This window comes from Thalassophryne amazonica, chromosome 8, assembly GCF_902500255.1.
Source record: "Thalassophryne amazonica chromosome 8, fThaAma1.1, whole genome shotgun sequence".
Taxonomy (NCBI): domain Eukaryota; kingdom Metazoa; phylum Chordata; class Actinopteri; order Batrachoidiformes; family Batrachoididae; genus Thalassophryne; species Thalassophryne amazonica.
In genome coordinates this window covers 17,655,098-17,670,997 of record NC_047110.1, presented here as the reverse complement: position 1 = coordinate 17,670,997, position 15,900 = coordinate 17,655,098, and the positions used below count along the sequence as shown (strand labels likewise).

At 40.1% G+C, this 15,900-nt stretch overlaps 1 protein-coding gene across 1 annotated transcript in view; it reads right to left on the bottom strand.

Moving 5' to 3' along the window:
* Positions 1-822: 822 nt before the first annotated feature.
* The window catches only part of LOC117515491 (protein fantom-like), a 91,428-nt gene continuing 76,350 nt past the window's right edge, over positions 823-15,900 (bottom strand). The window contains 4 exon segments of the mRNA XM_034176070.1: positions 823-1,295; positions 6,129-6,265; positions 7,264-7,348; positions 11,435-11,621. Coding sequence (XP_034031961.1) covers positions 1,048-1,295; positions 6,129-6,265; positions 7,264-7,348; positions 11,435-11,621 — 657 coding nt within the window. The 3' untranslated portion in view covers positions 823-1,047.

The window sequence follows — 15,900 nt, the reverse complement described above, 5'->3', positions numbered from 1 at the left end:
ATAGCAATGCAAATTAACGGCACAAACCAGCACAAACGAAGCAGTAACCACTCAATATGTTTGCTTGGATTTTGTACGTGGATGGGGGGTCAGCTTCACAGAGCTGTGAACCCACCTATGTAAGGTGTATCTGAATACTGCACCACATAAATAGCAGACAAATGCTGTGCTCACATTTAGACAGGATTCTGTTGGTCCACTGCCTAATCAATGCTCCTGAAAGATTTGCCATAAAGTACTTTACTGTTTTTATTTCTTGAAGGTTGCTCTAAATGAAGTCCAAGACATTATCAGAGACTTGGAAATGTTTTGTATCCCACTCTGACTTTTCTAAAAAAAAAAAAAGATGGCTGTAAGAGTGATGATTTTTATTCAAAATAATCCTCATGTTTAATTTGTAGAACAGGCATATGACAGGTGACTTGGGGGCAGTTGGAGAGCTGACAGGATGATGGTGGACAGACGCAGCAGCAAGAACACCGGGACACAACAAGTGTTGCATTAGAGAGCTTTGCTCTGTCTCACCTGTGAAGGTCTTGCTGTCAGACAGACGGTGGTGGTGTCTGTTTGTGCTTCTCCCACTGGTCTTTAGACAACCGGTTCTCAAAAAGCATTTGTAAGAAGCTGGAAATCCCACTGTTTGTCTGCTAACTGTGAAATAGATGAAATCATCACGTACCAATACTCAAACACAGTAAATATAGCAGCAGCTTTGTGCAGAGTAATAATGTAGATTTCAGGCTCTTTATTTAAAGTTAGATTTCTCTGAAGCTGGCAAGTATTCAAATCAAACATAGGCTGATGGAGTTCCACGTGAAGGCTGCTTACCTGCAACACAGCTGACAGAAGCTCAAAACCGTTCTGCATTTGGCCCAGTGTTGACTTCAGACAGGATATTTATTACATAACATTCACAGGGCATTTGAAAGTAAAAATCTATAACAAAATAAGTACTAAAATAAAACCTGAAGGCAAAACAAACATCTGTTTGCTATTAAATCACTGTGTTATTTCAGCGTTTGTCCTCTTAAACAGTGTTTATGTGATTTACAGCAGGATGTGTTGTTTCACAGGCAGCCAAATAAATCCAGGTTTGTAACACAAATGCTTCCAAACGTCAGCGTCTTTGTTCTTATTGGTCATTTTCTCAGGGTGCTCCATGCTGATGGAAGCAGAAGAAAGAGGAGAGGTTCACTCTTGGTCCGGGTCCTCCATGATGGACTGCAGAGCCTCCAATCCCTCCACAGACACAGTCAGACTGCCGACGACCACGCTGCTGTCCTCTATATCCAGTACTGTGGTACACAGACAGAAGGACATCAAGTTCACACAAAACAAATTCAATTCTGTCACTGATTCAGGCAGAAGATGGGTCTGTGTGCCTCGTCTTCACAACATATTACTGTGAAGTTGACTATTGGTCAATGGACTGCATTTATATAGCACTTTCATACCTGATACAGATGCTCAAATGGCTTTACAAAGATGCATCACATTCACTCATTCACACACTCAGACACTGATATCAGCATGCTGCCATACAAGGCCCTCAACTGCACCCTGGGAGCAACATGGGGTGCCGAAGGGCCCTTAGTGATTTTCCGGTTGCGACCAAAATTTGAATGGAGGATTCTCTAATCACAAACCCACTTTAACCTCTCTCCAATCCTGATTCACTATAGTCACATTAGCTACAAGCAACAAAGGTAAAGTGATGACTTGACATTCATTTTTAACCATAATGGCCATTTTGCAATGACAGACAACGGTCACACCTTTAAACACTTTCTGGTGTTTTTGTAACTAGATAATATGTGTGAAGTGATTTACAAGACATCTTATGGAGATGTTAGCATGCTAACTAGCAGTGGTGGGCACAGTTCAGCTAATCCGATAGCAGATAAATATCGAAGCTAATGTTTTTGCTAGTGGATTAGCTTTTCAGATAAGTTTTAAGACCAATTTTCTTCCGATAAATGTATTTCCGATAACTTTCTTTGCTGGTAAAGTGAGCAAAGGTTAACAGTCAAAAACGTTTGTAAACCCCAAAATCTAGTCTGTCTGATATGTGTTTATTTATGGCAGACTAGCTGTCGCTTGCTGATGACATCATCAATAAGCACAAAATGTGTGCTTATTGATGATAAGCACACATTTTGTGCTTATCATCACAAAATGATGATAAGCAGCTGTGTACAGACTGGGACGTTTCTTCACCGTTTAGACCGTTTTGGATAATCTCAGGATGATTATTTTTTCAGATGAATCCCACTGAAACTAACAGGTAAGAATTTATACTTACTACATGTATTTTACTCTGCCAATCAATGGATGTATTTCGGTTGTTTGAGCCACAGGGTTGAAAGCGTGTGAAAAACTGCGGCAGCTTTTAGCTCGTAAATGACGGTGTATCTAATACAGAGATAAAATGTGACTTCTAATACTGTGTTTTACTGCTTTTGAAAAATGATGACAGTGTTTGTGGTTTTATTTTTTTATTCATTCATTTTTTGTGCGTTCTTGTGTGTTTGTGATCCTTGAATTTACCCAGCAGCTCCTGTGGCGCTTAAAGTGAAACTGGTTTATCAGAAGCCGACAGTGTAATCTGATGTAGCCGCGTCCGAATCAATAATAGTTATTGGTTATCTGTAATAAAGATACATTTTTTAAGCAGCTTATCGGTTTTATCGTCATAAAAGATAACTTTTCAGTTATCTGATTAATGGTTATCGAAGCTAACTTTTTGGTTAGCTGTGCCCACCGCTGCTAACTAGTAACACAGAAATGACACTGTGAAAGATGTTGGAATGAAACAAATCAAACAAACTTTGGTTGTGTCAAGCAGTCAAGTACAGAGGAAAAACTCATAGAGTAGTGTCAATGCCTTTTTGCCCAGTTCAACTGAACTGGGCAAAAAGGCATTTAAAGTTGCTGCCCCATCCACATGGAACATTTTGCAGAAGGATTTGAAATTGACGCATCTTGTAACTTTGGGGGAATTTAAAACAATCATTATGGACAGAGAAATAAGGACAATTGGATTGTGTAATTGCACTTTGTAACTATGTATTGCAATTCTGTTTTTTGAATGTGTGTGTCTTCTGTTTGATGTAACCACTTTGCTTTTGTGCTGCCGTCTTGGTCAGGTCACTCTTGAAAAAGAGGTTTTGGAGTTTTTTACCATATATATATATATATATATATATATATATATATATATATAGGTATTTTTAATTTTGATGTAAGAAGAAAACATGAATAGAAACCTACTTTCCATATCTCAGCATTTTTAAATCTTTTGAGACTGATTCAAGACATTTTAATACCAATTCAGGCCTTATTTTTAGAAAAACAAATGCAATGGTTTTTAAGACTTTTTAAAGAATGGGAACCCTGGGTTTTTTGGCAGTGCTTTATAACACTGGTCCTCAGGGACCCCTAACCTGCACATATTTCATCTGCACATATTTTCTCCCGGCTCTAACAAAACCTGATTAGCTCATTCAGGTGTGTACAACCACCTTTACAGTATTCTTTATTTATGTCGGCCTAATAGATTTGGCAAGTAAGAATCCAAGTAAATAGGTTACTTTTTATTGATTTTAAACCATTTCATCTTACCGACTTGAACATTTCAATTTGACTGTGCGTATGCCACCGTCAATGCAGGTACTGTACTCAACAGCTGCAGAAGGAAGCAATTTGCTTCTGCGTTTTGCTTTTGGAGCAATCACTCATGTAGAATCTGCCTACAGCATGCATTTGCAGTACTGATGGCAAAGAGGGAATGCTTCAGAGATTAAATCAAACACAGCGTTTGATTCAGAAAAAGTGTTGATCTTGCAGAACAATTGCAATATCATTCCAGTGACATGTAGTAGTGGTATGTGCATGTTTCACAAGCAAAGAATAAAATTAAAAAAGTATTTTCAGCCAGCAAAGACTTTTCAAGTTGATTAAGAATCTCACAGAGGGAGCTGCGGTCTCTGTGTATCCTGAGGCTGACAGTGACCAGCAACTATGTGAAGACTTTGCAAATTTCTTTATTGATAAAATAGATAAAATAATGAGTGACATTGAAACCATTATTCAATCAGTATATTCCTGATATGGGCCAATACTCTGGCTGTGCAACTAGTGATGATCATCTCACTGACTTTAAAATGTTATCAATAGATGATGTCATGAAACTTATTAACAGGTCAAAAACTAAGTCATCACAGTTAGACCCAATACCGACATCTCTACTAAAACAGTGTCTGGATGTATTGATCCAGCCAATTACTGATATAGTGAACACTTCCCTACGTGAGGGTGTCTTCCCTAGTAATTGGAAGATCGCTTTGATAATACCATTGTTGAAGAAGACGGGGCTGGAACTCCTTTTCAAGAACTTCAGACCTGTCAGTAACTTGTCCTATATGTCGAAGCTGGTGGAGAAGGCTGATTTGTCTCAGTATGTTGCTCATTTGAGGCAGATTGATAGATTTTTTAGCAAGAATTCAGCATATAAGGGGTCCCACAGTACAGAGACATTATTGGTGAAAATTAATTCTGATATTATCAACAATATGGACTCTCAGAAGGTGACGTTATTAGTCCTATTGGACTTGTCCGCAGCCTTCGATACTGTGAGTTTAGACATTTTTACCAGCATATTCCAGAGCCAGCTTCAGATCTCAGGAAACGTACTCTCCTGGTTCCAGTCCTATTTACAGGATAGGGACCAGCGTGTCATTATACATGGTGCCATCTCTGATCATTACAGACTGAAGTATGGTGTCCCCCAAGGAAGCTGTGCTGGTCCGGTTGTCTTCTTGGGTTATCTGTGTGCCTTGTATGATATCATGGAGAAACATCTGCCAGTGGTCCAGGTCGGTGGATACGCAGATGACAATCAGCTGTATCTGTCGTATAAGCCTGGAGACCACACTTCTGAGACCAGTGCCATTAACAGTCTCTGTGCTTGTATCTCGGAGGTTAGAGCATGGATGCTGTTTCACCGTTTGAAGATAAATGACACAAAAACTGAGTTCATGTTACTTAGAATGCCTCAACAGCTTGCAAAAGTAACTATACATGACAATGAAGTTGGAAATTCACATGTGAAGCCAGTACAATCTTTGAAAAATCTTGGTGTCATGTTTGATCAACAACTTAGAATGACAAATCATGTGAATTACATCTGTCAGAAAGGTTATCATCAGTTGAAACGAATAAGACAAATAAGAAAATATTTGGATAAATCTGCCACGGAGAGAATTGTGCATGCTTTTGTGACCTCTAATATAGACTATTGCAATGCTCTGCTCTATGGAACACCAAAGTGTGTTATCAATAAGCTGCAAAAACTGCAAAATTGTGCAATGAGTGGTGTGTGGGGCCAGGAAATACGATCATGTCACACCGTTGTTGAAAGATCTCCACTGGTTACCGGTGAAATATCGTATTTCCTTTTAAGATTGCCCTTCTGACATATAAATGTCTGAACGGGCTAGCACCACCTTACTTAAGAGATCTTATTAAAGTGTACAGCCCACAGCGTACCCTACGATCCAGTAGCCAGCTCAACCTGAAGGTTCCTAGATGTCGAACTCAGGTTGGGACTCGAGCTTTCACACATGCTGCGACACGTGTGGAACTCTCTACCCAGTAACGTTAAAATCCTAGATTTGGACAATTTTAAGAGACACTTAAAGTTATATTATTTTAAACAAGCATTTTAAGCTATTAATTATATTTTATCATTTTAGTTATATCTGTGTTTTACTTTTATTTTAATTAAATTTATTGTAAGTGCATTGAGATGTTTATTATTATGCACTAAACAAATAAACTGTTAAACTGTGATATACATTAGTCCTCCCAAATAGGGGCACCACTCAGAACATTATTTATTTATTTTTTCAGGAGCTCATTGGACTCCCAGCCCTCAGCTCAGGGCGGCACAGCACACACACTGTGATCTGGATGATCTCAGGAAGACCAGTGTGTACATTATTACAACAGAGTCGGCCCTGTATTTTTCAGATGTCCTTTCTGGGGGAGGGGACCCTGTCTTATATTTGGGCCTGATCCTGCACTTCAAATGATAGTATGCTGAAATAAAAAAGTGTGTGTGTACTAACTGTTCACAGCCGTCTCTGTTAAATCCTGTTGTTTCTCCAGAATTTCAGGAATGCTCACGAAGGCCACCCCGACATCTTCACACTCCCTGTGCTGCTGCTCCTCCTCGGGCGGTTCACTCACCACCGTGAACCGGATTCTGTCCAGGCACAACAGTCAAGTGCAGTAGTGATAAGAGCAATAATGTTTTCACATCAACACATATGGGTCTCTTGTTTAAGTGCAGACAAAATCATAGCCTGTTTCACTGGTATATCTACAATCTACAGAAACCAGAATAATCTACAGGTGATTACATTAAAGGAAAAACAACAGTGATTTAGTAGCTGAGTCACCACAGGGTCATTCGAAGGTCCACTACCGTTGATTTTTTAAGGTTAATCCTAAAACTAATTTATTTTCTGTTGCTTATAACTATGTGTGGTTTTATCCTGTATTACTTTATTCATTTGTGTTGATTTGTATATGTTTGTACTTGAATATTAACTTGTACTATGATATTTACTTTTTTTTTTACTTTAACATTTGATGTTTTTATGATGGAAATGACTAGAAATTTTCTGACTGAACGTGTTATACAAATAAATGTATATATTAATTAATTAATTAATTGTTATTATGACAACATTATTACATCGATAGCAATTTTTTATTTTTCAACCATTTAAGCATATCAAATGTGCCGAAAACATTAGCATATCAGTGTACATCTGAACAAAACTACCTTGTTTTATTTTATATGATTTAGAAAACACCCACACACCCAAGAGAACAATATAGTGTGGCTAATATTGAAGAAATAAGGTCAGATTTATTAATCTTGGCTAGAAAGCAACCAAGAGCATCTTGAACCAATTGAAAACTTCTTTTACTGCTGTGTGGGAAGACAAGAAATAGAATAAAATTCAATAATGAAATCTGGATGAAACATCAGAATAGAACATAACTTTACTGTCCAGCCAAAGCCAGAAAAATATCAAAGCAAATATGATCAAGAGAAATAAACATCACATTAACCTGTTATCACTGCTTTACTTTGCTCAATGTTTAGTATAAAATTTCATTATGAAATCATCAGCACTCAATGAAGTTTATATCTTTATTATATTGCGGCAGCAGAACGAGGGTTTTCCTTACCTCTCCATTTGCTTATTGCGTCCCTGCAGAACTGTCTTCAACAATTGTCGTCTGGCACCATTGTTTTCCATATCCATCGGAATTACTGGCAGGGTGGAAAATTAAGAAATGAGTAGGAGGGGTCAACCTTTCAGATACAATGTAGTTACTTTCATGTGTGTATGGTGGAACAAATACAGAACTGTACGATGCAGGACTGTTTTCTTAGTATACCAATTCTACATGCAATTAAATGAAAGACGACAACCGCAGTAACACAACACCCTGGGAATCAGAGAGGCTCCGTGATGGGTTTTTTTCCACATGCAGTGAGGCAAATAAGTATTCAATCCACTTTCGATTTTGTAAGTTCTCCCACTTACAACCCCAATTCCAATGAAGTTGGGACGTTGTGTAAAATGTAAATAAAACAGAATACAATGATTTGCATATCCTCTTCAACCTATATTCAATTAAATACACCACAAAGACAAGATATTTAATGTTCAAAGTGCGCCGGGGGGGGTCCTGTTGTGTGGGCCGCTGAAGAGGAGGTACTGCTGGCCCACCACCACTAGAGGGCGCCCTGCCTGGAGTGCGGGCTCCAGGCACCGGAGGGCGCTGCCGCCTTACGGGAGCAGCCAGGACAACAGCTGTCATCCATCACTGGAGACAGCTGATCCCAATCAATACGGAGGTATATCAGCAGGACGGCATCTCCACCTCATTTGCCGAGATATCGCCTGACCAAAGAGGTAACAATCTCTGCCCATACATATAACTAACCATTGTTGTATTTCTTGTGGAGCATTTGTAGGACAGCTGACTACTGAACAACTTTTGGATAAGTACTCACCTTCCTACACTCCTGTATCGTTGTTAACGAGAGGTGGAGGTGGACTCTCCACCCTCCGTGTTACTGGGTGCAGCCGCATCCACACCTGACTGTTTTTGTTCCTTGCCAGCAGTACCGGATCCGACGAGCGGAGGCAGTGGCCACCTGGGGATTCGGGACTTGGCGGCTCCAGTATTCCCGGGGTTCGGTGGCAGAGGAAATCGGGTTGGTTCCGGTTCGACTTGGACAGACGTCTCCTATCGTCGAGCCTGCCAACACGACACAGTTGTTATTGGACTCAGTCTCAATATTGTAATCGGCTGTGTTGTTGTGCCTGTTTTCACAACAGTAAAAAGAGTGTTATTTGATTCCTCCATTGTCCGTTCATTTGCGCCCCCTGTTGTGGGTCCGTGTTCCTACACTTTCACAACATCATGGACAACTTACTCATCTGTGATGGTATGGGGGTTTGTTAGTGCCCATGCCATAGACACTAACACCCCCCCCATACCATCACAGATGCTGGCTTTTGAACTTAACGCTGGTAACAATCTGGATGGTCTTTTTCCCCTTTTATCTGGAGAACATGACATCCATGATTTCCAAAAAAAATTTGAAATGTGGACTCATCAGACCACAGCACACTTTTCCACTTTGCATCTGTCCATTTCAAATGAGCTCAGGCCCAGAGAAAGCGGCGGCGTTTCTGGATGTTGTTGATTTTTGGCTTTTGCTTTGCAGGGTAGAGTTTTAACTTGCACTTGTAGATGTAGCGACGAACTGTGTTAAGTGACAATGGTTTTCTGAAGTGTTTCTGAACCCACGCGGTAAGATCCTTTACACAATGATGTTGGTTTTTAATGCAGTGCCGCCTGAGGGATCGAAGGTCACGGGCATTCAATGTTGGTTTCCGGCCTTGCCGCTTACGTGTATAAAGTTCTCCAGATTCTCTGAATCTTCTGATTATATTGTGGACTGTAGATAATGGAATCCCTAAATTCCTTGCAACTGAACATTGAGAAACACTGTTGTTAAACTGTGGACTATTTTTTTCAAGCAGTTGTTCACAAAGTGGTGATCCTCGCCCCATCTTTGCTTGTGAACGGCTGAACCTTTTGGGGATGCTCCTTTTATACCCAATCATGACACTCACCTGTTCCCAAATAGGTGTTCTTTGAGCATTCATCAACTTTCCCAATCTTTTGTTGCCCCGTCCCAGCTTTTTGAAATGTATTGTAGGCATCCATTTCAAAATGAGCAAATATTTGCACAAAAATAGTAAAGTTTATCAGTTTGAACATTAAATATCTTGTCTTTGTGGTGTATTCAATTGAATATGGGTTGAAGAGAAACTATTCAACTATTGAACTATTCAGTTCAAACTATACCACAGAACCGCATGGTGTAAAAGTTCAGAGCGCACGATTTATGTTCTCACACACATTGTATGTTCAAAAACCACACGTCGGACTCGAAGGTTTTTTCAAACTTAATTTACAAAAACTCTCGGAGACATCAAAGTTTAAAAAAAACAAAAAAAAAACATTACAAGACAGGTCTCCGGTGGTTGCACAGGCACAGTGCGAGCGGTTGGATGCTTGTAGCCCTTCAGCAGCAGGATACCCTCACGACAGCCGACCAGAATAATATCAAACAGGTTTGATTTTCATTCGACCATACGATTGGCGATCAGGAGGTGGTCGTGAGATGTTAAACGCAGCTCGTTACTCCATGTATACTACATGATGCAGGATGTGCGATTAACCTGAAACTCGGTGTGATCCAAAAAATTCTCACACGAATGAAAAATCAGCTGAAAAAGGGCCAAAACTCACACAGTGTAAACCCAGCTTAAGTACTGAATGTCTGGCACCAGTAGATCATGGCAGTCTTCTATTATTTATTTTTGACATGGTTATATCGGTTATCTAATTACAACTTTACAACTACAAATTACAACTTTTTTTTTTTTTTTGAAAATGCCTTTTTTTTTTACAAATAAAAAAATGGAATGTTTTATAAAAGCACATTTATCTGTAAACACCAACACACGACACACCTCACATTAACGTGTTGGTTTACATAATGTACGAGTCAAACCAATCAGTGTTTAACAGAGGCACATTTTACCCAGAATCCTTTGTGATCTGTCTGTGTTTGTTACAAAACTTTAGAATTAGTGCATTATTCAACATTAAAAGATATATGTTATATTTTAACTTTATACAAATGACAGACTTGACAGTTATTCTATCAGTATTCATTTTATTTATACACCAAGCCATAACTCAGCAATGCTTTATTTTCCAAGACCTCCTCCGCCTGACGGCATCATTGTGCTTGAGTAGAGAGGTGAGCTTCATAGCATCCCTCAACTTGCGTTTGTGCTGGAAGGCATGTAGTAAACAGGAGCTTCCAGCAGGGGGCAGGACACTCAAAGACAGAAGTGCTGACTCATTGTTTGGGTCTGTCATCCCTTTTAATGCTTCCAAAAGTGATCATATCAGCTTGTTAGTAGTTGCAAGTGTACCAGAGACAATCCTGGAATTTATCGGTTATCTGTAACTTCCGATACATTTTTGTGTGGTTTATCTTTATCAAAGATAACTTTTAAGTTATCTGATTATCTGTTACCGAAGTTACTTTTTTGTTTATCTGTGCCCACTACTGGGTATATCTAAGTATCTTAAAAAAAAAAAAAAAAAGCTTTTTTATCTATTTTATTTATTTTATCTATCTATTTTTTATCATGCTAATATTTGTTCGGCCTTTGGTCTTATGCTTCTCTTGGCATTTCATGTTATTCACTGTTGGTGTTTCTGTCACTGATTTCTCTTGCTTCTGTCTGCTTTGTTTTTATCTCGCTGCCCTCTCTTACACATGCCTTCACTCATCTTCGTCTCTTTCTTCCACAACCCCTTCCTGAAAGTTCCCCTCACTTGTGTCTAATTTTCTGTGATTACCACCTCTGTTATTTAAGCCTTGTGTGTTTTGTCCTTCACTGCCAGTTTGTTCCAGACTCTTGTTACAGTACTGATTGCCTTTGTCGTTTTTCAACCTTGCTTAGTTTTTTGGATCACGCTTTTGTCTCTGCCCATCGACCTCTGTATCCCTGTGTTTTGATCTCCGCTTGTTTTTTGACCATGCCTCTGCCTAACGCCTGTCTGTTACCTCTGCCATGCTGACTGCCACCCTGTGTACTGAGCACTGCCTGTTTATCAGATGAAGCTTTTTAAATAATCTGTGTGTGAGTGTGCCATTGTGTCCCCACACTCTCTGAGCCACATCGCCTTGTACCATGACAAAAATATCATGCATCATTGTATCATGTAGCCATGGTCATTAGAATATTGTTACCTTTGCTGTAGTTGTAGTTGATGCTGCTGCCGTGTTGGGGTTTGGGCAGTGATAATGGGGTTTCCTCTGTGGGCAGATCCAGGAAAGAATACTCTACAAACAGACACACCACACTGCTGTCCTGGGCAACACGAGACTCTGGTCTCAGTGTCAGAGACACAATCTCCACTCGTACTCGCTCTGAGGCCTGAGAAGGAACATGTCGATCCACATTATGTTTACAATTTTATGTATCAACTCCTTTCAATAACACAGCCAGGTCCCCATGTCTCTTTAATTAATTCTGAATCTACCAGAATTCAAAATTAATTCAAAATGTAATTTAAAAGCAGTTCCGTTCCTGAATATCATTAAATTATGAAGTTAATGTTGTTGTTGTCGTCGTCGTCCATTCGGCTGCTCCCGTATTGTTCGGGGTCGCCACAGCGGATACAGCCAGTTCCGCATCTGTATTTGGCACAGGTTTTACGCCGGATGCCCTCCCTGACGCACCTCCAGTTTTACTTGGAGAAACACACACAGCCGCTGGCGTTCCAAAGAGGTCTCCCGTCCAAGTACTAACCAGATCCTGCACTGCTTAGCTTCTGAGATCTGATGGGAGCAAACTGGATGCTTAAGTTCTGAAGAAATACAGCCCGATTTTTTTACAAATTGAAGAACACAGAAAAGACACAATGTATTTTTTTTAAGTAATAAGTGGTCACCGTGGTTTATTTATGTGACAGTGGGCTGAAAGGTTGTGCCTCCTATGTGGAAATTTCAATAACAAGCATGAAACTCACATCAATTACATATCTGCTTAAAGCTCGGAACACTTCCTATCAGGGAGTATCATTACTTTTCCATGCAGTCACCCTCTCTTTCCACAAATTTACTCAAACACCGGACAAGACTTGCATTAAGTCAGTGAAGAAATTGGGTGTCTTGGATCTGAATCAGCGATGCACAGCTGCTTGAATATGCGAAGAGAAGAAAAAACTAAACAGTGGAGAAGAGGTAGAAAAAGACCAAAAACAGACGTATTGTGCAAAATCTGCCACCATAAATTCCAAGAAATTACAACCCCAATTCCAATGAAGTTGGGACGTTGTGTAAAATGTAAATAAAAACAGAATACAATGATTTGCAAATCCTCTTCAACCTATATTCAATTGAATACATTACAAAGACAAGATATTTAATAAAAAAGAAAAATAACTGGTGCAACACAGGAATAAGTGCCAGAAAATTTAATAAGGTGCTGAAAGCAAAAAATGTTCAACGAGACTAACATTTCGATGTGAGAGTCACATCTTCCTCAGAGTCCTGGCACCTGTTCTGGCACTTATTCCTGTGTTGCACCAGTTATTTTTCTTTTTTACTAATTAGTCCTACTTGGTTGCACCAGACTTGTTTGTGCTATACAGAAGCGCGGTGAACTCTGTGTTTTTGCTCTACAAGATATTTAATGTTCAAACTGATAAACTTTATTGTTTTTGTGCAAATATTTGCTCATTTTGAAATGGATGCCTGCAACATGTTTCAAAAAAGCTGGGACAGTGGTATGTTTACCACTGTGTTACATCACCTTTCCTTCTAACAACACTCAATAAGCGTTTTGGAACTGAGGACACTAGTTGTTGAAGCTTTGTAAGTAGAATTCTTTCCCATTCTTGCTTGATGTACGACTTCAGTTGTTCAACAGTCCAGGGTCACCGTTGTCGTATTTTGCGCTTCATAATGCGCCACACATTTTCAATGGGTGACAGGTCTGGACTGCAAGCAGGCCAGTCTAGTACCCGCACTCTTTTACTACGAAGCTATGCCGTTGTAACACATGCAGAATGTGGCTTGGCATTGTCTTACTGAAATAAGCAGGGACGTCCCTGAAAAAGATGTTGCTTGGATGGCAGCATGTGTTGCTCCAAAACCTGGATGTACCTTTCAGCATTGATGTGCCATCACAGATGCTGGCTTTTGAACTTTGCGCTGGTAAGAATCTGGATGGTCTTTTTCCTCTTTCGTCCAGAGGACAAGACATCCATGATTTCCAAAAACAATTTGAAATGTGGACTCATCAGACCACAGCGCACTTTTCCACTTTGTCTGTCCATTTCAAAAGAGCTCGGGCCCAGAGAAGGCGGCGGCGTTTCTGGATGTTGTTGATGTATGGCTTTTGCTTTGCATGGTAGAGTTTTAAGTTGCACTTGTAGATGTAGCGACGAAGTGTGTTCACTGACAATGGTTTTCTGAAGTGTTCCTGAGCCCACACAGTAAGATCCTTTCACAATGATTTTTAATGCAGTGCCGCCTGAGGGATCGAAGGTCATGGGCATTCAATGTTGGTTTTCGGCCTTGCCGCTTACGTGTACAAAGTTCTCCAGATTCTCTGAATCTTCTGATTATATTATGGACTGTAGATGATGGAATCCCTAAATTCTTTGCAATTGAACATTGAGAAACACTGTTCTTAAACTGTTGGACTATTTTTTTCACGCAGTTGTTCACAAAGTGGTGATCCTCGCCCCATCTTTGCTTGTGAACGGCTGAGCATTTGGGGATGCTCCTTTCATACCCAATCATGACACTTACCTGTTCCCAAACAGGTGTTCTTTAAGCATTCATCAACTTTCCCAATCATGTGTTGCCCCGTCCCAGCTTTTATGAAGGGTATTGTAGGCATCCATTTCAAAATGAGCAATATTTGCACAAAAATAGTAAAGTTTATCAGTTTGAACATCTTGCCTTTGTGGTGTATTCAACTGAATATGGGTTGAAGAGAAACACCCCAACCCCCAGCTGACCCCCAGTTCAGTCAGAACAGTCACATAATTCCGTAAAGAACAGTGGTGAACAGTGACCAATGTAAGTTCAGTTTGGCAACACCTGACCTCTCAAGCTCCATCAGGTTGGATGGGGAGTGTCGGTGCACAGCCATTTTCAGATCTCTACAGGGATGTTCAATTGGATTCATGTTTGGGCTCTGGCTGGGCCACTCAAGGACATTCACAGAGTTGTCCTGAAGCCACTCTTTTGATATCTTGGCTGTGTGCTTAGGGTCACTGTCCTGATTAAAGATGAACTGTCGCCCCAGTCTGAGGTCAAGAGCGCTCTGGAGCAGGTTTTCATCCAGGATGTCTCTGTACATTGCTGCATTCATCTTTCCTTCAATCCTGAGTAGTCTCCCAGTTCCTGCCACTGAAAAACAGCCCCACAGCATGATGCTGCCACCACCACGCTTCACTGTAGGGATGGTGCCTGGTTTCCGCCAAACATGATGTCTGACATTCACATCAAAGAGTTCAATCTTTGTCTCATCACATCAGAGAATTTTGTTTCTCATGGTCAGAGTCCTTCAGGTTCTTTTTGGCAAACTCCAGGTGAGCTGCCACGTGCCTTATACAAAGGAGTGGCTTCCATCTGGCCACTCTACCACACAGGCCTGATTGATGGATTGCTGCAGAGATGGTTGTCCTTCTGGAAGGTTCTCCTCTCTTCACTTGGTCACCTCTCTGACTAAGACCCTTGTCCCCCGATCTTTTGACGGGCAGCCAGCTCTAAGAAGAGTCCTGGTGGATCTGAACTTCTTCCGTTTATGGTTGATGGAGGCCACTGTCCTCACTGGGACCTTCAAAGCAGCAGAAATGTTTCTGTACCCTTCCCTAGATTTGTGCTTCAAGACAGTCCTGTCTCGGAGGTCTACAGATAATTCCTTTGAACTCATGCTTGGTTTGTGCTCTGACATGCACCGTCAACTGTGGGACCTTGCATGTAGACAGGTGTGTGTCTTTCCAAATCATGTCCCATCAATTGAATTTATCCCAGGTGGACTCTAATTAAGCTGTAGAAACATCTCAAGGATGATCAGTTGAAACAGAATGCACCTGAGCTCAATTTTGAGCTTTATGGCAAAGGCTGCGAATACTTATGTACATGTGATTTCTTAGTTTTTTGTATTTTTAATAAATTTGCAAAAATCTAAAAAAAAAAAAAAAACCTTTTTCACATTGTCATTATAGGGTATTGTGTGTATAATTTTGAGGAAAAAAAATAATAATTTCATCCATTTTGAAATAAGGGTGTAACATAATAAAATGTGGAAAAAGTGAAGTGCTGTGAATACTTTCCAGATGGACTGCACATCAATATTACACTTATTTTTGTACAGGCAAAACTTGGTTCTTCCTCGGCAAAATAAAAACTTCTTAAAAAGGCTCAGTTTTTTTTACAGAGCTTCAGAATGGAGTGTTTCACCTAATAACGTTAAGGATTTAACCTGTACACTTTTTGGACATCCACATGAATGATTAGATGAGTATTTTTTGTTTGTGTCTTGTGTTAGTGTATTGATGATAGTATTGTTTGTTTTTCTATCCTTGCCATGAATTTACTTATGCTTTTTTTTTGGGGGGGGGGGGGGTTGTTTATTGTGGCTAGATTTTATGTGTGAGTGAGGACTCCAGGATGATTAGCCATCACTTGGGCAG